At 34.4% G+C, this 25,504-nt stretch overlaps 1 protein-coding gene across 1 annotated transcript in view; it reads left to right on the forward strand.

Moving 5' to 3' along the window:
* Positions 1-17,221, forward strand: part of GPR180 (G protein-coupled receptor 180) — a 41,473-nt gene extending 24,252 nt beyond the window's left edge. Inside the window, exons 4-9 of the mRNA XM_020965812.1 lie at positions 4,636-4,816; positions 4,955-5,004; positions 8,661-8,818; positions 11,149-11,340; positions 13,325-13,402; positions 14,709-17,221. Of these exons, the coding sequence (XP_020821471.1) occupies positions 4,636-4,816; positions 4,955-5,004; positions 8,661-8,818; positions 11,149-11,340; positions 13,325-13,402; positions 14,709-14,867 (818 nt within the window). The 3' untranslated portion in view covers positions 14,868-17,221. The remainder of the gene's footprint in view (positions 1-4,635; positions 4,817-4,954; positions 5,005-8,660; positions 8,819-11,148; positions 11,341-13,324; positions 13,403-14,708) is intronic.
* Positions 17,222-25,504: the final 8,283 nt, after the last annotated feature.

Genomic DNA, 25,504 nt, shown 5'->3' on the forward strand with positions numbered 1-25,504 from the left:
TACAACACATTGCCATCAGATGCCTCCTAAAGACTACGTTATTCATTGACTGAAATATCCAACAAGTCTTATGTTATTTCTTTGTCATAGTTTAAAATATCACAAGTTCCTAAATATTTTAGGAACACTTTGGTTTTTAAGTTGAGTCCCTAGGGAGATTTTTCTCCCATGTGGTATCATGTGTGAAAATTGTGTTTCCAGTGAATCATTTCCCGTTAGTTCATTTCAGGAGTGTCTATTAGTCTATATTTTACCTAACTCATTTCCAGACTTCACCCTTAAAGGAGGAAAATTGTCTCATCTGTACCCATTTTCAGAAGAAGTTACTTACCAAATATTCATCAGAGGTATTTTGAGTTATAAAATTACATTGCAAATATTTGTAATTAAGGTTGTATGTGATCATTATTTATTTTCAAATCAAATATAATTCTTTATACCCACCATGCTTGAGTTAATGCTATATTTTTTGTAACTCACTCTCTGCTATATAAAAAAAAAATCCAAATCATTTATGCTTCAGATTGACATAGATTATGAATACCACATTTATGAAGAGAACAAAGTAAAACGCTTTAAAAGTCAAAGTGGTTCTTCAGCCTTTTAAAAAAATGTAGTTATGCTAAATATTTATATGTTCAGGTAATATATAGTTTATTTTGAAGAACAAGGGAGAAATTCACATGTGAACCAGGTGTGGTGATATTAGACTAATTTTCGTCAGTATGTGGTCCAGTTACCTCTTAAACACCTCCACCTCACTTTTTGTGAGAATAAAGTATCTGTGTACAGTTCTATACCTGAGAGGAAAGCTAGTGTACATTCACTTCCCTTGCCCTCATTACTCTTCCTCATTCGTGCACCAGAATTTCCGTACATCACTTGTGAAAGGTTACCATTTCCCCCTTGCCCTGCTGTGTTATTTCACTATTATCTTTCACCAAATTCATCTTAGTATTCTCTGATTTGATTTCTTCATTGGCAAAAGAGGAAAAATAGCATTTGCCAGTTACCTGTATGAAAATTGCAAAGGATTTTTCCAAATTTGGTTTGTGTTCAGATTTATGTACTTCATAATATGGGTAATATTCACCGTCTAGTTCATGCTCCCTTAAAAGTGTATTTTCTTTTGAGTTTGTCCAAGTTTTACTCTTTAGTGCCATCTTTTAAAATTAAACTTAGTTTTCGAATTAACAAACACATATTATTATTTACTTTTGACGAAAGTTAAGCAGCTGAATAAAATTCAAATTGATGGTTGAAAAGTAAGTGAATATTTTTCCCCATTAGAACTATATTTACTTAAAAGAACAGTGAATTCAAAACAAGGGGTATATTTTTAAACTATCTTGTAGGCAATCAAGGCAAAAATGATTTATGCAAACTTCAGTGAAATTGCATTCTGTGAGCAAAATGCTACCCATGGCTGCACAAATGCCTTCAGTCCAATTCATTTTATGCATTGCTGTCTCAGTGAAATAATTTCTTCTGCTGATTATTATCTTAGCATCCAGAGGTGCCATTCATACTGAAGAATCCCAAAACATCTTTTTGGTTATATGAGTTTCATTTTCAGAAGTCCTTTCTTCATGTTACTTGGTAAATAGTGAAGGACTTTTCCTTTTGTGATAGATTTGTAGACTTATAAAACTTGCCCATTTTCTCCTTTATAGAAAGATTCTAGATATAATATATATATATTTCAGAGGTGGGGAACCTGTGGCCTCAAGGCCACATGTGGCCCACTAGGTCCTCAAGTAGAGCCCTTTGACTAAATCCAAACTTCACAGAACAAATCCCCTTAATAAAAGGATTTGTTCTATAAAACCTGGACTCAGTCAGAAGGCTGCAGGTTCCCCACCCCTGGTATGGTGGGTAGTGGAGTTTGCCTTGGGGTCAGGGAAACCTAGGTTCAAGTCCAGCCACCAACATAGACTAGTTGTGTGTCTTCAAGTTAGTCATTTAACCTCTCAGTAATAACAACTATGTTTGCTGATCTGTACTTTCTATATGAAATCTTTTTTAGCCATCATCCTCCAGCTGCTAGTGTTTTCTCTCCTGAATGGGAAAAAAAATACATATTTATCTTGAATTTATTTATGGATATGTATACACGCATGCTCATAGACAGACAAATAAAACATTCATTTAGTGCTTACTGTGTGCCAAGCACTGAAATAAACACTGAGGATATAAATACAAGCAAACAAGACAGTTCTGCTCTCAAAGAACTTATATTCTGATGGGGGAAGACAATACATAAAGGAAAAGTGATGTGTGTAGTACATGACACATACAGTGACACTAGATAAAGGGGACCTACAAGGAATGGGGGAGGGGGATGGAGGAACTACATATGTGGCAGCATGGGAAGTGTGGTTTGGAGCTAGTGTCCAGGAAGTGAGAGATAGAGGGAAATTCCACACTGGCAATTCCCCTATACAGATAAAATCATAGGGCAGAGAATTAAAGCAAAAATTGAATAAGTGTTAACGACAACAACTTAACAATTTAAATAAAATTGACTGGTTTTAGTTATGGTGCCCATGTTTTCTGCATTTGCTATAGTGAAAAGTACAGCATTCATGGTTCCTAATTTTCTTATGAGAGATAACACTGATTATGCGGTGACTCAACCCCTTTCAGACACTGTGTCAGTTCTGATATACTTCTCTGAGTAATATGGAAGAAAATGTATGCTCCCACCTATAGTTTCCTTATTGGTTCAACTCTAAATATAGTGATTCTTAGAGTCAGGAAGATCTGGCTTAAGTCCTTCCACTGACGCATAATGGCCTTGTTAATGGGGACAAATCACTTAATATCTCAGTGCTGCAGACAGTTCTTTAAGACTAGAAGTTACAGACAAGTTGCTGATGTGCATTGATGGAGGGGGTGTCCATACCAAGAGTTCCCTGCACTGATGAAATCAAAAGTTTAAACTAAGTCTAAACATAGCTTTTCACCTGGATTTTCTAACAATCCTTCACTAAAGTTTTCATCAGGGTTTAGAAGTGATCCTGAGAGAGTGCAGATTGTGATGGGTGGTGCAAAGTCTTTGAGCATGGGATCAATGATGGACTATATGTCAGCTGTCCAGCCTGGCCAAACATAGAGAGACTCATTACCAGAATGCCTTCCAGGTGATGAATTTCTTTAGCCACAGGAATTCATATGTTGGCTTAGGTGTAATTAGAGTTATAGATATGGAGGTTTGTAACCACATTGATAAAATCAGATCCTTGAAGTTTTGTAACATGAGTGCCAGAATTCATTTTATGTGGAGCAAGTGGGACACCCAGTGGCTAAACTATTTATTGGCTTTTCCTTTTTTCTATTTTCATACTATTCCATTACTTTCATCAAACACTTATGATTGAACCATTTATTGAATACATCCCATCCTAGTTATCCATGTAGTTGTTTTTACTTCTTTTTCAAAAGCTATTATTTTTTTTCCATTTTCTTTAATAAGAATGTTTATGATAGAAGTGATTATTTATGTGATATCTGAAAAAGTATTAAACTTTCCATTTGGTCACAAATTTTTCAATCTTAAATCTAAAACTTCTCAATTACTTTTCTGCTACCATGAAATAAAGATAGAAATGTAATTGAGCACACCATTTATTTAATTTAAAATGAGATTTGCCATAACAGTAACTATTCATTATTTATTATTCTGTATTTTTTAATTCATAAAATATAACCAAGATATTTTTATGAAAATTGCTTAATCCTTGATTTTTCTTAATTCAAAACATTGAGAGTTTGTATATATGTGAAAGGCTCATCCTCCTTACTCTCCCCTTCTAATCTGTATCCTTTCTTAGCTGCTATTTAATACAGTCTGTTTACCCAGGAAGTCCAGGATTATAATAATAGAAACAAGAGTTGGCTAGAGCCATTCTCACCACACATTCATGGGATTCAGATTATTAACCAGAAATTTTAGTTAGGGAATTGGCTCCGTGGATATAAAATACAATTAGCCAGCCTCACCACCAAAACTATAATTTTTTAATTTTCTATAACAAACATATTTCTTCATTAATTTGCTGAGATAATTAGTTGTTGGGCCATTTTAAAATGTACCAAACCATTGGTGACTATAGCAAAGTGTGTTTCTAACAAAAACAAAATTCTTAGCTTTTACTTTAATATGAAAAGAACAACATTTTTGGAGAAAGGCAAATCTACCTATTACACAAATGAATGCCAAATTAAAAGCATTGTTTTCATTTACTTTTTTTTTGGAACAAAGTCAAAACACAGTTCTGTTAGTGAGACTCTTAGAGCCAGTACATTCACTTTGGTTCTTTATAGCTTAGTTGTGACCAAGGGAGGATGTTTATACTGTTTAAACTAAGGGACAGAAGATCATAGCATGACTTGCTTTTTTATGGTTGAAATTTTGTCCTAAAATTAGAAGTCTACATTTTTAAAAATAACTTTTTCAATTCATGACCAAAAGCAAACAGTTATATGTGAGATCAGTTTACTTTGAAATATCAAATGTGATTCAGATTTTAAAATTTTTTCTAGGAACTTTTTGTCAGAGGGATTTTAGTAAACTTAGAAATACACCTTTGATTTTTCAATTGATGCAAACCATCTTTTTTTTTTCTCTTCCAGGGTTACATGAATTCTTTTTCCTCCTAGTCCTGGTATACTTTGTGGCTGCCTGCATTTATGCTCAATCGCTGTGGCAGGCTATTAAGAAAGGAGGGCCTATGCACATGGTTTTAAAGGTCTTAACAACTGCATTGCTCTTGCAAGCTGGTTCAGCTTTAACTAATTACCTGCATTTCTCCAGGTACCTCGCTACCATTGAGACTCACTCATTAAAGTTAATTAATTCTAATGAATCTTTCCAAATTATGGTCATTTTGATTTTGAATTTTGTTTTAGAACTTTGTAGTTTACACTAACACTACTCCTTTCCATTTCTTAGTTACTCCAAAGATGGAATTGGGGTCCCTTTTATGGGAAGTTTGGCAGAATGTAAGTATCATTTAAAAATACATATATTTTTAAGCATTGCCATTAGTTTTTGTAATTATTTTTGGTTGTGGTTATGTTTTATTTATCTAAGATCAGTAAATTCATTTGATTAAACTTTGGCACTAAGTTGGCCAAAATCACAGATTCAGTCTCCATATGGACCAGTTAGCTCTGTTTTCTTCAATAACAATGCCTGTACCTATAATTCAGTAAGTCATTCTTCTAAAATGAGAATTAGTTTCTGTCGTGATCACATGAATTTTTGCCAAGTCTGGAACAATGGAAAAATTTCAGAGGGTAATCAGTCTATGTGACAGTGATTGACATAGGTACAGTAATTGTCATGATACAGGACTAAATTTAATTTTATTTTTCCTGCTTTTTATTTTTGGAGTACAGAATTAAATCAGAAAAGGTCAGCCAGGCTTGAGTACATACCTTTTCACAATTGAGAATAAAAAATACGATGACAAACCTTGAAACTCAGGTTCTAAATATGAATATATCCTTCAGGGAGTAGCATTCCTCATGTTTCTGTCTCCCTCATGTTTCACTATCAAAAGGGTTGTCATCTGGCTAATTATACTGGTCCAGGAATCCACTCTGCTAATCTTGTTGTCTAAGGTTTTAAAAAATAGTGAGCCTGAATTTTACTTATATTCACAAGCAAGACGTGAATGAACTCTTTTTTTTTTTAATGAATGAACTCTTTTGGTCCATCCATATCAACTGATTTATCAGTGGGCTCAGCCAATTAGTGGAATGTTCAGGTCCCTTGGTTCTACCTCTTTCATGTTATGAACTTTTGTCTTTTACAGAATCATAAAATTCTCAGTTAGAGGTCATCCAGTATAAGCCTGCCATTATGTAGGTGAGGAAACTTATGCAGAGAGAGTTTAAGTAATTTGCCCAAGGTCACACAGCTGGCTAATAAGAAATATGGGATTTGAACTAGTCTCTTAGGAACAGGACAAGTGTCCTTTCCATTATACCATGTGGCTGCCACACACTTTATACCTCTGCCAAAGGCTGATCAAGGAAAGTAAGCAAAACTTAAGTGGTAATATTATTATGTATGTTAGGGTTGAATCAGTGAGGTATTTAAAGTTCCTGGACAAAGTGGAATTTCTTAATATCCATATTATCCTGGACTCTCATTCATACAGTTTGTTGTACCTATAATTAATGGGTAATTCACTCCCTTTTAAGATAAACTAAACTACTCTGTGTTCAGTGGGAGAATTACATCCAAAACATTGTATGTTACTTTGTTTCAAATAGAGTTTTCAAATACATAAAGAAATAATTTGGAAAATCAGACAAGTTGTAAATATTTGTCTTTGGTATTTTTTGCAGTTTAATAATGATAACAAATATGATGATGATTAGGATGATAAGAATAGTTAGCATTTATATAGCTTCTACTTATATGCCAGGTAATGTGCTAAGTGCTTTACAATTATTATCTCATTTGATCCTCACAGCAACCCTGGGAGGTAGATACTATTATTAGTTCCATTTTAAATTGAGTAAATGGAGGCAAACAGGTTAAATGACTATACTAAATGTTACCCAGCTAGTAATTCTCTGAGGCCAGAATTGAACTCAGATCTTCCAGCCTCTAGGCCTAGCACTCTATCCACTGTGCCATTTAGCTACCTTGTTCATATAGGATAAATAACAACCAAATGATGATATAGTGACCAAATAGCTAGATGTGCAATGTTTACCAAAAGTTATATTTTAACTTTTGCAATTAAGAGATCCTGTATAAATATTATATCAAAATCTAAAATATCTTCATATCATTTAGAAATATCAGTCATTTAATAAGACTAAGTTTGGCATATCCTATCCTAAAATGAAAATATAAGCATAAAGGCAAAATAACCCATTATAATTATGACTATCTGAGTTGACAGCAAGCTGTCAAACTATTTGATCCAATAGATCCTGTCATTATTAGTTATATTTGGCTTATGTTCTTTGAACATAAGTAAACTTTATTATACAGTTAACCTTATATCACTTTTAAAAATAGCTTCAGATGAGAGTAGTGGCTGTCCTAGGTAGCATTAAAAATGTAGAGAAGATTCTAAAGAAAGATGTATTTTGTTAAATTGGGATAAATTTTACCATGGACCAAATCAAAATTCATTGGGACATAAAAGTGGTTCTGTATTTTTTGACCTGCAGAGAAGTATTTTGTAAAGCAGCAACCACATAAACTTAAAATGTTTTCAGTCTTTTTGATTTACTTGATTTTATTACTATTTTGTTACTTCATCCGTTAATGTTGCTTCCATTGATGTCAACTTGCAATTTTAAATGATGGCCACCTGATGGCGCATCACACTAGTGCAATAGGCATTCATTTTTCTTCAGAACTTGAAACTGTGACTCTATACTGTTAATCCCTAGATAGCAAATCATGTAATAGTCATGTGTCTGTTTCCATATTATTTCATATTAATACTTTGTGTTAGAAAATATTGACTCTAAACACTATAGTTAAGTTAAAGAAACATAAAATATGGTGGCCTGCTCTGATTAAGAATCACAACATTGCAACAATTTCAATGAAATAAATAACAAGTTATGTGTTAAGAGAACAGGATTAAGGAACAAGCATAAAAACTTACTAATCATAGCTACAGTTGTGTAAGCCACTTTACACTTTACAAAGTGTTTTCACAATAGCCTATGAGATTAGGTAGTGCAAGTATTATTACCCCCATTTTGCAGATGAGGCAATAGTCTCAGAGAGAGGAAGTGATCCACTCAGGGTCAGACAACCAGTAAGCAGCAGAGCTAAGGCTAGAGCCCAAATCTTTTGTTCCCAAGTCCACTGCTCTTTCTGCTATACCACATAGTTCAAAATTAGATTGAAGGTGGGTTTTTCTAGAGGTATTATACAAGTACTTCTTTTAAACAAAACATTAACATTTATTCAAAGAATAAAGACAAAGCCCTAAGTAATCTTATAGATTTATTAGAAGCGTTACTTCTGTAGTGATCAAATTTCTGATTAAATAGATTCATACTTTTCTTTGTATAAAAGTTGTGCTACAAATTCTTGGATTTAAAATGAAATTCTTAGTAATTTGGCGTGGTCTTGTAAAGTGTGCTGATGGGGAATTAAAACCCAGCTTCTGCCATTGATAAACTGTGGTGACTTTATCAAATCTGGACCCCAGTTTCCATATTTATGAAGTGCAGGCTTATAGTAGATGACATCTAATACCCCTTCCAACTTATTTGAATTAAATTTGGTAACCATTTACTTAATGCCTACTATGTACGAGGCATTGTACTAGGAATCAGTTCTTGGGCTCAGATTTTTCTGGGTTGAGTCGTGTCTTAAAAATAAGGTAAAAATAGGCTATTAGGGAGTGGTGGTGATTCATGAAGCACTGACTAATAAAAGTTAAGTTAGTGAGCTAAATAAATAAACAACACTGGCTCCATTTTCATATTTATCTAAACCATCTACATGTTGTATTGAGTACTAAGTGAAAGGTATAATTCCAGAGTGTCACTTTAATTCACAGATTGGTTTGCTATTCTTTTATCTCTTTTGTTTGCCAGTCTCTTAGAAGGAAGGAATACTTTGTATGAAGAAGAATGATTTAGTTTTTGTTTTAATCTTTCATCAGTTTGTGACATAGCCTCTCAGATCCAAATGCTGTACTTATTACTGAGCTTATGCATGGGTTGGACAATAGGCAGAATGAAGAAGTATCAAAGCAGACCTCTCCAGTGGGATTCTACTCCAGCATCTACTGGCATAGCTGTAGTCATTGTCATCATACAGGTCTGTGCTATTTAGTCTGATTTTCCTGCTTTACTTTGTTTCAAGGGTAGAATTAAATTTGAGAAATATTGTCAAATTTGAATGTATCCTGATTTTGAAATTACTAACAGACAGTCACAAGTTCTTCTTGTTACATCTATAGAATTGAGTACTAGCACCTAATACAGAAATTTTTGTTTTCCAACTTCAGCCTGATACTACTAATATAATTTAACTTTTTAAAATTAATTTATTTTTAGTTTTCAATATTCACTTCCATAAGTTTTTGAGTTTTAAATTTCCTCCCCTTCCCTTCTCTCCTCTCTCCCCAAGACGGCATGCAGTCTGAATATCATTTAACTTTATGCCATTTTTAATTAATACCATTTAACGTTAACTTACCTGAATCAAAATCTCCTATGGAGGAATTTGTGCTATTTCAGAATAACACAGTGTTAAAGATGATTAATTATAAAGTCATCAGGTCCAATTTTGTTGGTAAGTATATCAGAATTCAGATCACTGACTGAAAAATGGAGTTTAAATTTAACTGGAAATGAAAACCTAGAATGGGAAAGAGGCAGAATTTAAGTGAACTAGAGATCATTTTGTCTTAAAGAAAATCTTTGTTACTGAACTAAATGTAGTGTGATGGTATCTACTTTATTTCAAGTTACCAAGTGCTAGGTATAAGATATAAAAAGATATATAAAAATCAGAGTAAAGAAAGGAAATTTACTGATGTGTATGATTAATGGTAAGTATTATTTTCAGGTAAACATAAATGTTATATCATAATTCTGTAAGGAATAGTTTAGAATAAAAAACTAATGATCTGGGGAAGAGAAGCTTCAAGGCTTATCACAGGTAAGTATATATATACTCACTACTTAGGAAAAATCCTATTATACCAGGAAATAAATATTACTGGCAAAACATAAACTTAAAAATAAGTGCAAAAGATAAAATTCTAACAATTGTAGTATTTTGATCCTGGAAAATAATTAGTAAATGAGATAGATTTACTAATAGATCAAATTTCCATTTCTTACTTTATGTCCTTTCCTTCATGGAATTCCTATTACCTTTTAAAAAGAAGAAAAGATTGAATGTAAAGGTATTTGATCCCAAACTCTTTGCTCTATTTAACACATCACCATAGACAAATTATGTATTGAGTATTCATAAGGTATATATCACTGTACTAGATTCCATGAGAGCTTATAGAGTTTAGATTGCATGTTAATGACCCCCAATTTAATAAGGTGAAAAGGATGGTTAGTCACTGTATCAACATAAATATATACATTGATTATATATCAATTTATGTTTATAAAGTGAGAGTGAGCTGGAATGAGTAAAATTGATGTGAAGAGTATTAAAGAGTAATTTTCTGGTAAATGAGAAGCATTTTCTTATTAGAATGTTTTGGATCCTAGCTTACAGAATGAGAAGAGTTCAGTATGGTTGGACTGAGAGGGGTTAGGGGTAGGGTGGGCTTTTCTAGTAATGGAGAATGACCTACACAAAGGCTTTGACCTGAAAAGGCAGCCTCCTACATGGGAATGGCAAGGGAGTTTAGGTGACTAAAACAGTGATTTCTACAGATTTAAGCCTCTGAAATCCAGGAATAGCTTAGGAGATATTAAACATTCTAAGGTGGTGGATAGCATTCTCCAGTCTGTATGTTTGATAGGTTTTAAAAGTGGTACTTAGGATTGACTGAAGGGGAGACTAATGACTAGGATTTCTGTGAAATATGTTACAGCAATTCAGATGGGTGGTATTCAGCATTTGATGAAGAGGTTTGGCAATGGGAGGAATGATGGACTGGTTGTAGAAATTAATGATTCTGATAAGCAAACATAGCAAAAGTTAAATCCAAAAAGTACTGAAGATTCAGAGGCTACATAGTAATAGTTTACAGTATATACCTAATATATATAGATCTGCACCCAAAGGTCTTCAGACATGATAGGAGAGACAAACCTTTAATAAACAAATTTCCAGATTTCCAGATTATAAAAGGATAGTGAGGTCCATGATCCTGATAAGGAAGACTAGAACAGTGAATGAATTTTAGAGGAAACATGAAGATCTCTTTCTTCTAATGTTGTATTGATACTTTAGATTTGGAAAAGCTGTCTTTTTTTTTTATTGTTATGTTTAAAGAATGGCAGTGTATCATTGAATAAAGGACTATGGCCATACTGTATCAAGTGACAGTCTTTGTGGTTTGCTTGATTATGTCACATCTTCAGTAGTTTTTAGAGAAGCATTTGGGGGAAATTCTTTAAACAGGCATAGTACACAGTTATGTTTTCTAAAATCTAAGATTGCTTTTTTTACAGAGTATTTTGCTGCTTTGGGAACAATTTGAAGATACCAGCCACCACAGCTACCATGCACAGCATAACTTAGCAGGAATACTTCTAATTATTTTAAGAGTTTGCCTCGCATTATCTATAGGCTGTGGTCTCTACCAGATCATTACAGTGGAAAGAAGTACACTTAAAAGGGAATTCTACATCACGTTTGCCAAAGTGAGTGTTCTATGTAGGAAATAACTTATTTTTATTATTTTTCTTTAGACTCTTTTCATAAAGGTAAACGGTTCATAGGTGTAAAACATCCATCTGGGAGGCAGGAGACCCAGGCTAGCATCACTATTTTTCATTCTGTAATCATCCTTCAGTATCTCTGACCCATAGATTTTTTGAAATTTGTAAATGGAGAGATTTATTCTCTGCTATTGTGTAGGACTATTATAAGGAATAAAGAGTTAATAAGAATGAGTAATAAATCAGTTTAGACTCTTCAAGAGGGCTCTAACTAGCTCAGGATGCATCATGTCATGAATAGAGCCAGGAAGAACTGAGTTTAAGTTTTACCTCTGACATATACTGGCTGTGTGACCCTGGCCTAGTCACTGAACCCTTCAGTGCTCTAGGCCAGTGATGTCAAACCCAGATAGAAACAGGAACCACTAAATCATACATAAGGATCTCTTCGGGCCTCCTATTGACTTAGTTTTAAAATGTGATGTTATCTGTGTTTTATTGTAATTTTATTTATTTTGTTAAATATTTCCAGATTACATTTTAATCTGGTTTGGGCCAGACTCAAGAGTGTTGTGGGGTACGTGCAACCCATGGGCTTTTTATTTGACACCACTGCTCTAGGTAACTATTAATATAGAGAATGTACTGATTTGTACTGGTTAGAGGGAGTTTTCTCACCAGTGTTCTCTACGTCAGTAAAATCACAAGTCCAGTCCCCAGTCCTTCCTTAAGAGACATATGATATATGACAAGATGCTACAGCTGAAGGTTATGGTGTTTCATAATACAGGCATCATCAGAGGTAAAAGTTGGGTGATAGGCCATTTTTGCATGAAAACAGACACAGCCAAGTGATTGAGATACATTCTACATTCTACTTACTCCACCCCACCTTTAAATACTTACAAATCCAGAGAGCAGTGGGGACTGGTGGAGGAGATATCATGGCATAATGAGGAAAAAGCATTGAATTTAGAATCAGAGGACCTGGAGCTAAGGCCTAGTTTAGCCTCTTACTGCCTTGGGCAAGTCACTTAACTATTCTGGGTTAGTTCCTTCATTTGTGAAATGAGGACACCATATGAAATTACTTCTAAAGTCCTTTCTAACTCCAAATCCCATGATCTTGTGTCTGACAGAGGTCTTTCTGCATTGTTGTTCAAAGGCAAAGAAGAGAATAGTGAGAATTATTCTTCCATTTCCTTTCTGCCTTTTTACTTCTGTTCCTGTTGTGATCTTGAAGCCAATTTGATTTAATTTGAATTAAAAAGGGAAAGTTTTCACAAGATTCAGCAAAGAGTGCAGGAGGTGGGGTAGAGAGAGGGTAGGCAGTCCAACAGTTCAGCCTTACCCCAGGTCATGTCTTCCTTCTAGATCTAGGGATGCAGAACCTGTGACCTTGAGGCCACATGTGGCCCTCTGGGTCCTCAAGTGCAGCCCTTTGAATCCAAACTTCACAGAACAAATCCCCTTAATAAAAAGATTTGTTATGTAAAACTTGGACTCAGTCAAAAGGCCACACCCAAGAATGTAGAAGGCCATATGTGGCCCGGAGGCTGCAGGTTCCCCACCCCTGTTCTAGACTTTACCAGGAGCCATACCTAATGTCAATTTTATCAATCCAATCCACTTGCCACTTTGTTTCATCCTGAAAATTCTTTAGAGATTAAAGAATATTTTTTTTTGTTTTGGGTGCCTTTAAGAAACCCTATTTGGGAGTACTAGTATATATATGGCATGAGTTTCTAAGTGCTTTAAAAATATAATCAACCTGCTGAGACAAAAAAGCTTATTAACATGACAGTAGTAAAATCAGTACTTCCAAGACCTAGTCATACAGTTCCACTTTGAAAACAAGTGGAATTGATTTTAATCAGCCTTGCACTATCTTACTATATTTCTTGTACTTTCATTTCAGAGTGTAAGTACGACCTTACTCATCTAACATTTTATCCTTCTGTTTTAGGGCTGTATCTTATGGTTTTTATGCCATCCAGGTCTGGCAACCATTTCTGTTATTTTTAGTGACTACCAAAGAGAGAAGGTGGGTAGTATAAAATTAAAACTATTATTTATAAACACACATATATGCATATGTGTTGGTTAAGTAATTATGAGAGTATAATTATGTGTATGTTTGATGAAGTAATTATGAGAAGGCTAAAACTGTCTCAGATTCAAAAGTTAAATCTATGTGGAAAGAAGGGGAGGAGGGTCTCTATAAAACACAACTTGTACTGAAGCAATGGGTCTTTTTGCTTAAAGCCTATGTGCAAATTAGAGTTTTAGAATAAAGTTCCCTAGAAGAAAAGCAAATTACATGTTTTTCTTTTTCTTTATCACAAAACCAAAAATTAAGCAAAAATCAGCTTTTAAGGAGACTACCCTAGACAAGAAGTGGAGTCAGTGTTTGCAGCTTAACACTAGATCTTAGCCCTATTAGAGGTTTTCTTTAAATATGCCTTTGGTGAAAATGTAGCCATTGCTTCACATTGCTTTTGTTAGGATTTTTTTTTCCTGCTTAGCCAATTCCAAAATAATGTTTTACAAAATCAAATTAATTAGAAAAACTACAGCACAATGTTGTCTTTGCCCAGAGATTAATTTTTTAAAATTCATGATATGCTTTATTCATTTGGTAAACAACAGTAGAAATCAAGGTGGATTTACAGGAATCTATCTTGTTGCTTTCACGTGCTGGGAACTGGAGTGAGGAGGCTGCCACGCTCAAGTATGCCATATTTTGATTTGTGTTGATACCTACCTTCTTAGGTGAATAACTCCATCATTCCAAAGTGGAGTGCTGCCAGCAGCTCTTTACAAGCAATGCAGTGTGTGCTTGAATGCACAAATGTTTTCTGAGCCTGAGGTATTTTACAAAGGGTAAAATAGGTAGAAAGGTAGTCTACAAAAATAGAGAAGTGACTTGAGAATTTGAAAGGGCTTTTAGAGCACTTTCAAGGTGTGGGGGGAGGGGATGTTTTATTCCTATTGCTGTAATAGCCTGGAACCCAATTTTTCTCATTACTTGTAGAAACTTCTTCCCTCTATACAACTTGGCTTCCTTGGGAGGGAAGTTTGTCTATAAAATTATTCTTTTGTGTCTCACTTTGCCATCTACAAACTCACTGCTGGAGGATTTTTACATGCAGACAATTACAGTTCTGAACATTTAATGGCATTTTCCTTTTATATTTTTCTATATTAAAATAGTCTGCTGAAGTTCAGGAAGAAGTAATATTTTAAAATAATAAATACGTAGACATAATAAATTGAATATAATCTCTGTGTTTCTTCATGTAGAATGATGACTTTTTACATATTAAAAGCATTCACTTTCTCTCTTTTAGGCTATTACAATAGGTGTTATCATCTGCCAATCTGTTTCCATGGTTATCCTCTACAGACTTTTTCTGTCTCATAGTCTATACTGGGAAGTTTCTTCACTTTCTTCAGTAACACTGCCATTGACAATATCATCTGGACACAAAAGTCGACCTCATTTTTAATACTTGGTTAAAGGGAGAGTGCATTCATTTAACAAAATGCAGTAAGGATCCAAATACAGTGATGTTTCATATTTTTGTTCATATGTTCTTTGGAAAAAGTCGAACAGAAAAGCAGAGCATGTTATAGTCCTGGCATCTGAACAGTACCAAAACTAAAGAAAGCCAATGAAAGAAATGTTATGAAATATATATAAAGTATGAACTTTTAAAGAAAAGTTATTCTTCTGTGGTGATCAGTTTTTTCCAAATGGAAACGAAGGAGAAAAGGAACTGTGTAATATTTTGGTTAGATATTTTCAATACATATACTTCCTCATCTTGTATCAATATAGCTGACTCAGGTTTGACAGCCTTATAAAAAAGTAATCAGTTAAGTGATTACCTGCTCAAACATGTCTCAAATGGCCCAGTTATGAAATCAGTGTAATACACTGACTAAGATTACTTCTCTTTTTAAGCTTTAAGGAAAATGCAGTTCATGTTTAAAAATATAAAAGGCTTGAAAAATGAAATCACTTCAGGAAATGAATGTAAAGTGTTCACATCTAAATTTAGCAAGTTTTTGTTTATTTGTGGGTGGGGGAAAACCTCATATATATATTTTCTACCACTATTGACTCTGCTTCAGGTTTCAACTTGAGTAGCAAGAGGCTTTTGATAAACTGTTATGTGAAAAATAAAACTTAAAAATATTATGTGGATAGTATGGACACAAAGCCCAGAAGAAAGCTTTTAAAAGGTCACAGTATTATGATGGAAAAGTAGCAGGCTTGCAGGTTTGAAAAGAAAAAATGAAAAATGGAATGTGTGATACGGTACTAAAATTTTAATCCTGATATAATTCATTTCTCTTATATTGAATCCTCAATCATAATTAAGCCATATACACATTAAATTAACAGAAGCATTTCACATAAATGTTGGTTTCAGTCATCAACTACCCATGAATTCCTGCCCAAGGATACTTAATCAGGATTAAATTTTCTATGAATAATTGAAAAACAAAATACTCACTGGATTTGTTATAATCCTGGTTGGCGCTGGGTTCTAAGTAGTTGCCGTCTTGAATCCATTGTAATAAAGCCATACTTTGTGATGCCCCTGTATTGAGAATGCCAGCTAAAAAAATATACTTTATAGAAGTGCCTGTTTATTGAAATAGTGATTAAAAGGTTGACAATCTCTTCTGTATGAAATTAGCATTACCATTAATAGTATTGATAGGAAATTTTCCTTTTCGCATTCATCAGATTATTCAAAACTTTCTTTTTCACTACTTGCTATGTCATTGTGAGTGAAAATTTTATTTGTTACTAAAGGTAGCATTTTCAAAGAAGAAATGAAATCTTGATTTGATCTTTTTTTAAAATTAAAAATTAATAATGGAGCTCAATTTTAAAATGTCTGTGGCTTTGTATTTTTTTGGTGTTTGCCTCAGTTCTAGACTTGTTTCATGTAAGGGCTGAGTATATTTGATTATGACTAAGGCAAAATGGCACCATGACAAAGTGCAATATGCTCGTTAAATCATCTCTTGAGTAGTTCTTGGTAATTTGTTTCATAAATGAGAACTGCAGGTTGAGGCTGGAAAATCTGAGATATATTCTAGTTTCACATGTTGTACAAATTGGTCACAGGGTTTTTCTTTTGCTTACTGATAATAGTAGTCAAGTTCTGTTGTATTCCAACAGAGTATGATTAATCAGTTTTACAAAATGAAACTCTTTCTTTGAAGATGTAAAACAGTAGCAATTGTCAATTTGGAGTTTCTCTTGTGCAGGGAAAATACTTACTCCTCAGTTGTCCATCCGGAGTTATATGAGTGGCACTTAGCTTTCAAGAAGAAAGGATTTTTTTTTTCATATTCTGTCATTTATATTCATTGTGTATATTTGTTGTAGGTTTGGGGTGTTTTTTGTTGTTGTTGTTGTTAATTTATTACAGCCATTTCAGGAATCATTGTTTACATGAAGGAAAACTTTTTTTCACTATGAAATTGATATACTTTTACTCTAAGTTTACCTAAACTCAGAATTAATAGGATCTGAACTAGAATAAATTATTCTGTCTTTTTATTTCTCTAATGCCTAGCAACCTCATCATCTCAGTTTGCAGCAAACCCAGGGTTGGTTTGTGTTGTAGAAACTCTTAGCGAGCGGATCAAAAGCTGACAAACGAAACGTTTTTCCAGATTCTGTTACTGGTGTTTGCTTACCTGATTGCCTGCTTGTTTGTCGTTGTTGTTGTTGTTTGTTTGAGTTTTATTCATTGGGACAATCAATGGGTAGTCAATATCTGGGGAAATATTTCTTGCACTCAAATTTCTTAATAAAGTACAATGTGAAAAAAATGTCCTTTTTATGACTAAGTTTATGTTCTTTAGTGAGGATGAATGATTACCCCTCTCTTTTTTGTTTTTCTTTTCTGTTGTAATGGTCTGAATTAGAATTATGGTGAAAGAAAAAGTGGAGTTGAGCATGTGTAGGGCTTCACAACAATTCAAGGCCTGAACTGTGGCTTTTGACCAGTGAGTGAGTATTGTAGTCATTACTGCCACAGTACAGTAGAAGGGCTTCGTTTGGGGAATGTTTTTCGTGGACTCTGAAATGAAGCCTCATCTGAGAGAAAGAGATGATAGGCAAGTAGAGGTGGAACCTTATGGTAAGGAGACATAATTTTAAAGAAACAGCAAGATTTCTACATCCAAATGAGTACCATTCTCTTATCCTCTGGGAACACTAGATGTTTAGTCCAGTGATTCTGTCATTGCTCATTTTTACAGCTCCTCTTAGAATTGTCTTCAAGGCCAATGGCACATTCTTGCATGTCCTCAGCACAGTGAATCTTCATTCTTTGAGAGTAGATTTCATTTTTGAAATAGTCACAAGTTATTCAGAACCAAATTTGAGGAATGTAATGTATAATTAAATATAGTTAATGCTGTTTTTTGTTTGAAAAAAATTATTTGTGACCAAAGTAATTGAGAATAGTTTTCTTGTGTGGTTTGTAAATAGAATTCCAAAAGAGGAATTTCAGAAATGTTTTTGAGCAATGACAATATCGTAGCATTGCAAGAAGGAGCTCATCTACATGGAACTCAGTTATCTGGAGCAAAGCTTAAGACCAGGTGCTTAGTAAAACAAAACTCCTATGGAGAGCCAAAATAGATGTCACAAAATCCATGCAATAAATTCTATGAACTTTATTCATAGGAGAGCCCCTTGGGCCCTTGCTCTGCTTACTTACTTCTTATATGTGAAATTTGAACAAACTTGGTAATTCATGCTTCCATTTCCACAGTGGATCAAATGAAGGTCCACCAACAGGAGTGAAAAGTGATAGCTGACAACATGGCAACAAGGCTCAAGTCCAAAAAACAATTGAAAATTGACATAAGGACTCAGAAGTAACAACAGACTGAGGCCATTGGGAGTGATAACAAACAATCCTATACCACTTCTTGCCCCCCTTAGGGAGTCACTATTTCAGCCCAATGTTGTGATTGGGTGGTGGGCTGTCAAGAAAATGTTACATTATATTCTTTAGAGTCAGCATATACTCTTTAGGAGTCCCATGTATAATACAGTTTTAAAGTATTTTTACCTAAATGGTTAAAGTAAACATTTGGTGCTATTTGGCAGAGGTGGGGTGGCGAGGAAGTTGTCCAGAGTAACTTATTCACTGATGGTTCCCAGTAACCGAGGCTTAGTTGTACTTTTAAGGATAACACTCATTTGGATACTTTTGTGCTGACATGTTAATTAAATCTCTTTGCATTACAGTCACAGTGTACATTGATACTAAATACTTCAGGTTCCCTGCCTTCAGATGTACCAGATTATGTAAGTATAGGAAGGGCTGAATATTCTTACATAGACTCCACAAACCTTTGTAAAGTAATTTGTGGACACAAAGATCTTTAACCCTTTTTGCTTATTTGTGGATAGATGTGTTCTATTGAAATATGAAGGGGGTGAAAATGTTTGTATTTAAAACATAACTTACATGTGTGATTAGAAAACAAAGTAGGTGTGATTGGAAGACGTTCAAAAGTCTAATTCACATATTACTACATTCCAGCTTACTCCCACACAAAATAAACATTTAGAGCTACAGTTAATGAATCTGCCTAGTTTCTATCCAATACAAACCTTTAAGAATACCAACTTTTTTTTTTTAGACAATTCTTCCCAGAAGGTAGCATATTGGTAAAAATTGAGTTTCGGTGGTTTTTAATTTATATTTTTAATTAATGAAGTTAATTAAATTTAATTCATTAATTGGTATAAGTTCTCCATTTAGTAACATTCAATATATTTTGTTTACTTTTTACAAACATGTTGCATGAACACATTAGACTTAATGTTCTCTTCTTAAAAATTCTCTTCTTAAAAATCTATCCATTTAAAGTCCAATAAATTCTGTCTTTGGCCTTCCCTCAAAATGTATACCTTTGAGGCTAAAATAAGTGATTTAAGAATGGAAGCATTACTCATACAAGAAATTGGGTTTTAAAAATACTAGCAAAAATTGAGTGGCACAACAACTGGATTTGTTCTGCAGAATCGCGTCTCTCAATTTACAAGATACTGTTATACCTTCTCTGAACCTGGATCCCCTTCAGTCAGCCGAGTGTGATTACCTACCCATTTCCATTTTCAGCAGCCCATTTTGGGTATCAGGACTTTAATTTTCACCATCTGTCATTCTTATCGGCAAGTCCCTTTTTGAAGTCTCAAATCATCTTTTCCAGATCAGATGGGCTTCTCCACTCATTCACCTTTGTGGTAAGACATTTCCCACCATTTGCTTTTTCATTATTCTCCTTAATAATTTCAGTCATGTCCCAATGTCTGTTCTGTGTTCGTGGTTCTCCATGATACAGCAAGATTATTTGTTGTCATTCTCAAGCTCCTGCCATGAATTTCAGCAGCCATGATGTGTCTAAATTATGTTATCTTAAAAGTATTGGCACTAATGCAAAATGAAAGGAGCCAAAGTCATAAAACCAAACAAATCAAAAGCTTCCTGAGAATATATTCTCAAACCAGGAAGTGCACATTAAGTTGAGTTTTACTTAAAGAATCTCTTCTCTACCTCCTGCATCGTCTGTACACACTTTGAGCAAATGTAACGCAGGCTTAGGAGCACTGGAGTATCTGATTATTGGAACTGTTGCATAATTGGTGCCTTTTTGCCTATAAAACACATTCTTAATTAAGTTATTTTGTTTTTTAAGTGATTTATGACCATTTATTTTATTGGAAACAAAATCTGCATTGTACAGTGGGTGTGGAAGTTCAGGTATGATAGTATGTTTTATGGAGGGATAAACAGAAATTAATAAGCATGTATACTAATGAATTTAAACTTCAATAGGAGATGAGAAAGAGACACTGTTTTATTGTTATTTAAAGCTGTGCATAGCTAAACCAAAACAGTAATAGAGGGAAATGGTCTGTCTTTGTTTTGCATCACATTTTTTGAGTTCTTCTGTGTGTCAAAGTGACTTTCTCTTTATGTATGTGTATATGTATATATTTATATACACACACATACATATATATATGTTAAAGTTTGGTATTATTGTTTTGAGTTTGATCTTTTTATACAAGGTTAAGCTTCAGGGCTTAGGTATTAATATTGCCAAAACAACTTCCTGAATTATTGAGGGAGGGGGAAGGAAAGTGTCTCTTCTCCAATAAAGATAAAATTATTTTTCAATTTAAAAAGAAGAATAAAAGTCCTTTCTGAAATTTTTTTGCTTAGAATTTAAGAATATTGACTTAGGAATTTTAAGGAAAGCATACCCTTTCTTTGGTGTCTTGGGATTACTTGTCAAACAGCCAGATGCTGTGTTCTAGATCTGTTTTTACACATTATTAGAGATAGCTTTTTTAAAAAATCTTTATCTAACATAATAAAAAATTTTTAAATATTTTCTACAGATTGAGGATTTTCATGTTAATAATGTATACTTCTGTAAGAATTTCCAAGGGGTTCACAAATGTATTTGGTTTCTAAGTAGTCAGAAATATGCAGTGTTACACATTGAACAGCAGTTTCTGAAGGATCAAAATTATGGTTGAGCTAGAGGCAATAGTGGGTGTAAATAGTTTGGTTATAGCATATTGTTAACTACTTGTATGCAAGAGGTAGCATACCATCCAGGGAATATATAATTGTGTTAGGAAGAAGACAGTCATGAAATGAGAGCTTAATATAACAACTAGGTAGTTCAGTGTGCTGTAATGTCAAAAGACTGAGAGGAAGATTCCCAGTGTGTTGGATTAATGATGATGAAGTTAGCTAGAATTTATATAGTGTTTTAAGGTTTGCAAAGTGCTTTACAAGTATTCATTTGATCCTCAACAACCCTAGAAGGTTGTTATCATACTTATTGTACAGGTGAGAAAACTGAGAGGTTAAGTGACTTAGCCAAGGTCACACAGCTAGTAAGTGTCTGAGGCAACATTGAAGTCAGTCTTCCTGACTCCAGGTCCAGCATTATCCACTCTGCCACCTAACTACCTATCCTCTAAACATTTAGGGGGCAGAGGTTTTTACACTGAGTCCCTGGAGAGACTTTGGAAGATAGGTGAACTTGGGTAGGAAAAAAAATTACAGGTTTGTTTTCACTAACTCCTAACTGAAATTTAGCATTTCTTTCAATTTTTTTTTTAATTCTGAGAAGAGATGGATAAGCTTAACCAGACTGCCAAAGGGTACGTGACATAAAAAAAAGGTTAAGAACTCTTTGTTAAGGGGAAGCCATGGATAAGAATCCTATAGGATGAGAAGATATCCATGGATTGCTATTTTTATCATTGAAGAGGATATTCACAGTCAATGATCAATGATCAAAGTCAATGAGATCATAAATCCATTGCATATTGAATACAGGATGCCCAGCAGCAGACTCTTTTAGGATCATGGATATTTGTTCATTCAATTAATTAAACAAAAAATAAGCACCTCCTATATGCAAAGGACCGTGTTAGGTAGGTGCTGGGGGCTACAAAAATTTAGCTAAGATGTAGTCCCTATCTTTTTGGAGTTTACAGTCTAGAAGAGGAACATGACATGAACATTTATTGTGGATTGGGGCAGCTAGGTGGCACAGTGGATAGAGCACCGGCCCTGAAGTCAAGAGGACCTGAGTTTAAATCCGGCCTCAGACCAAACACTTGACACATACTAGCTGTGTGACTGGGCAAGTCACTTAACCCCAATTGCCTAAAAAATAAAAAATAAAATAAAAAATTTAAAAAAACCCATTTATTGTGGATCAAACTGAGTATCTGAACCCTAGCCAATAGCCTATACATAATTTGTGAATATATGTAATTATATGTATGCCAGTGGTATATGAGTTTTGAATATTAAACAGATTGGTTTCTTGATAACAGTTCCAGACTTAATACATCCAAAATGAGTATTGACCTTCAAAATCATCATCTTAGGGGCAGCTAGGTGGCGCAGTGAATAGAATGCCGGCCCAGGAGTCAGAAGGACCTGAGTTCAAATCCAGCCTCAGACACATAACACTCACTCTGGGCAAGTCACTTAACCCCAATTGCATCACACTCCCCTCCAAAAAATCATCATCTTAGGTGGCTATAGATTTACTCGAGCCCTTTAAAATATTTTTTCAATTTCATGTAAAAACAATTTTAACATTCTTTTTTGAAATTTTGAGTTCTAAATTCTCTTTTTCACTCCCTCTCCTTCCCCCTCATTGAAAAGGCAAGTGATTTGATATAGGTTATACGTGTGCAGTCATGCAAAGCATATTTCCATACTAGTCGTGTTGTGAAAGAAAACACAGACCAAAAAACCAAACAAACCCAAACAAGAAAAATAAAATAAAATAAAAGTATGCTTCAGTCTGCATTTAGACTCCTTCAGTTGTCTCTCTGAATGGATATAATTTTTCATCGTAAGTCCTTTGGAATTGTCTTGGATTATTGTATTGCTGAGAAGAGATTGAGTCATTCACACTGGAATCATCATACAATATTGCTCTTACTGTGAACACTGCTCTGGTTCTGCTCACTTCACTTTGCATCAGTTCATGTAAATCTTTTCAAGTTTTTCTGAAAGCATCATTTCTTACAGCACAATAGTATTTCATCATAATCATATACCATGACTTGTTTAGTTATTCCACAATTGATGGGCATCCTCTCATTTCTAATTCTTTGCCACCACAGAAAAGAGCTACTCTAAATATTTTTGTACATATAAGTCCTTTTTTTTTTTTAATCTTTTGGGGATATAGAACTAGTAGTAGTTTTGCTGGGTCAAGGGTTATGCGTGGTTTTATAGCCTTTTGGGCATAGTTCCAAATTGCTCTCCAGAATGGTTGGATCAGTTCACAAATCCACCAGTAGTACTTTAGTGTCCCAATTTTCCCGCATCCTCTCCAACATTTGTTATTTCCCTTTTCTGTCATGTTAGTCAGTCTAATAAATGTGCAGTGGTACCTCAGAGTTATTTTAATTTGCATTTCTCTCATCAATAGTGATTTAGAGCATTTTTATATGACTAGATAATTTTGACTGCTGAAAACTGCTTGTTCATATCCTTTGACCATTTATCAATTAGAGAATGACTTGTATCTGTATAAATTTGGCTCAGTTCTCTCTATATTTAAAAAATGAGGCCTTTATCAGAGAAACTTGATGTAAAAACTTTTCTCACAGATGTGATTACTGAATTATTCCCCTCCACCCTATTTTCTCCTATTTATCTCTCTCTCTCTCTCTCTCTCTCTCTCTCTCTCTCTCTCTCTCTCTCTCTCTCTTCTCTCTCTCTCCTGTCACTTTATCCCACCTCAAAAGTGTTTTGTTTCTGACTACTGACTCCCCAACTACTCCCTTCCTTATATCAGCCATCTGCCCCTTCTCTTATTCCGTTCCCTTCCTACTTTCCTGTAGAGTAAGATAGATTTCTTTACCCCATGGAGTATGTTATTCCCTCTTTGAGCCAATTCAGAGTAAGGTTCAAGTGTTGCTACTACTACCACCCCCCCATCTTCCCCTGCATTCTAAAAGCTTTTTTGCACCTTTTTAATGTAAGATAATTTGCCCCTCCCTTTCCCCTTCTCCCAGTGCATCCCTCTTTCTCACCCCTTAATTTTATTTTTTTAGATATCATCCCACCATCCCACCATGCTTTCTGTCCATGTATACTCCTAACTGTCCTAATAGTGATAAAATTTTTAGGAGTTACAAGTATCATCTTCCCACATAAGAATGTAAATAGTTTAACCTTATTGAATCCCTTAGGATTTCTCTTTCACATTTAGCTTTTTATGCTTCTCTTGAGTATTGTATTTGAGATTCAAATTTTCTATTCAGTTCTCTGGTTTTTTCACCAGAAATGCTTGCAAAGTCCTCTATTTCATTAAATATCCTTTTTTCCCCTCAGTGGAAGGATTACACTCAGTTTTACTGGGTTAGTGATTCTTTGTTGTAATTCTAGCTCCTTTGCTGTCCAGCATATCATCTTTCAAGCCCTCCAGTCATTTAATCTAGAAACTACATCTTTTGTTATTCTGACTATAGCTTCATGATATTTGAATTGTTTCTTTCTGGATGCTTGCAGTATTTTCTTTGACCTGGAATTTAACTATACTATTCCTAGGAGTTTTCATTTTGGGATCCCTTTCAGGAAGTAATTAGTGGGTTTTTTTCCCCCAATTTCTATTTTACCCTCTGGTTCTGGGATATCAGGGCAGTTTTCTTTGAAATTTTATTGAAATATGATTCTAGGCTCTCTCTTTCTTTAATCATAGCTTTCAGTTAGTCCAATAATTCTTAAATTAACTCCTGTTAATCTATTTTCTAGGTAAGTTGTTTTTCCAGTGAGACATTTCACATTTATATATGTATATATTTTTTGCTTGTGTTTGATTGTTTCTTGATGTCTCATGGTGTCATTAGCTTCTAATTCTTAAGGAATTATTTTCTGCAGTGAGCTTTTGTACCTTCTTTGCCACTTGACCAATTCTGCTTTTTAAGGAGTTCTTCTCAGTGGATTTTTGTGCCTTTTTTTTTTAACCATTTGGCCTAATCTATTTTTTAAGGTATTACTTTCTTCAGTATTTTTTTGTGCCTCCTTTACGAAGTAATTACCTGTTTCTTTAGGATTTTCTTCTCTCATTTCTTTTCCCAATTTTTCCTCTATCTCTCTTGTTTGATTTTTCAAATCCTTTTTGAGTTCTTGCAGGAGTTATTTTTGGACCTGAAGTCAATTCACATTTTTCTTTGAGGCTTTGGATGTGGTTGTTTTGACTATTTTCTTCTGAGTTTGTGTTTTGATCTTCCATGTTACCATGGTAAGTTTCTATAGTCAGGTTTTGTTTGTTTGTTTGTTTGTTGCTCATTTTCCAGCCTATTTCTTGATTTTTAACTTGATGCTAAAATTGTGCTGTACTCCTAAGTTGGAAGGGGCACTGTCCCAAGCTTCAGCTTGTTTATGCTGCTATTTTTAGGGCTAGCTCCGGAGGCCTGTAAGTTTTCTGCCTTTCCCAAGGTGGTAGGATCTAATGAGAGGTGTGGTCACCACTCTCCTGGCCTGCGCTCTGGTCTCTGAGTGAGCACAAGCACTCTTTTCCTCCCTGGAACTGTGAC

This window comes from Phascolarctos cinereus, unplaced genomic scaffold (assembly GCF_003287225.1).
Source record: "Phascolarctos cinereus isolate Bilbo 61053 unplaced genomic scaffold, phaCin_HiC Scaffold_7;HRSCAF=346, whole genome shotgun sequence".
NCBI lineage: Eukaryota > Metazoa > Chordata > Mammalia > Diprotodontia > Phascolarctidae > Phascolarctos > Phascolarctos cinereus.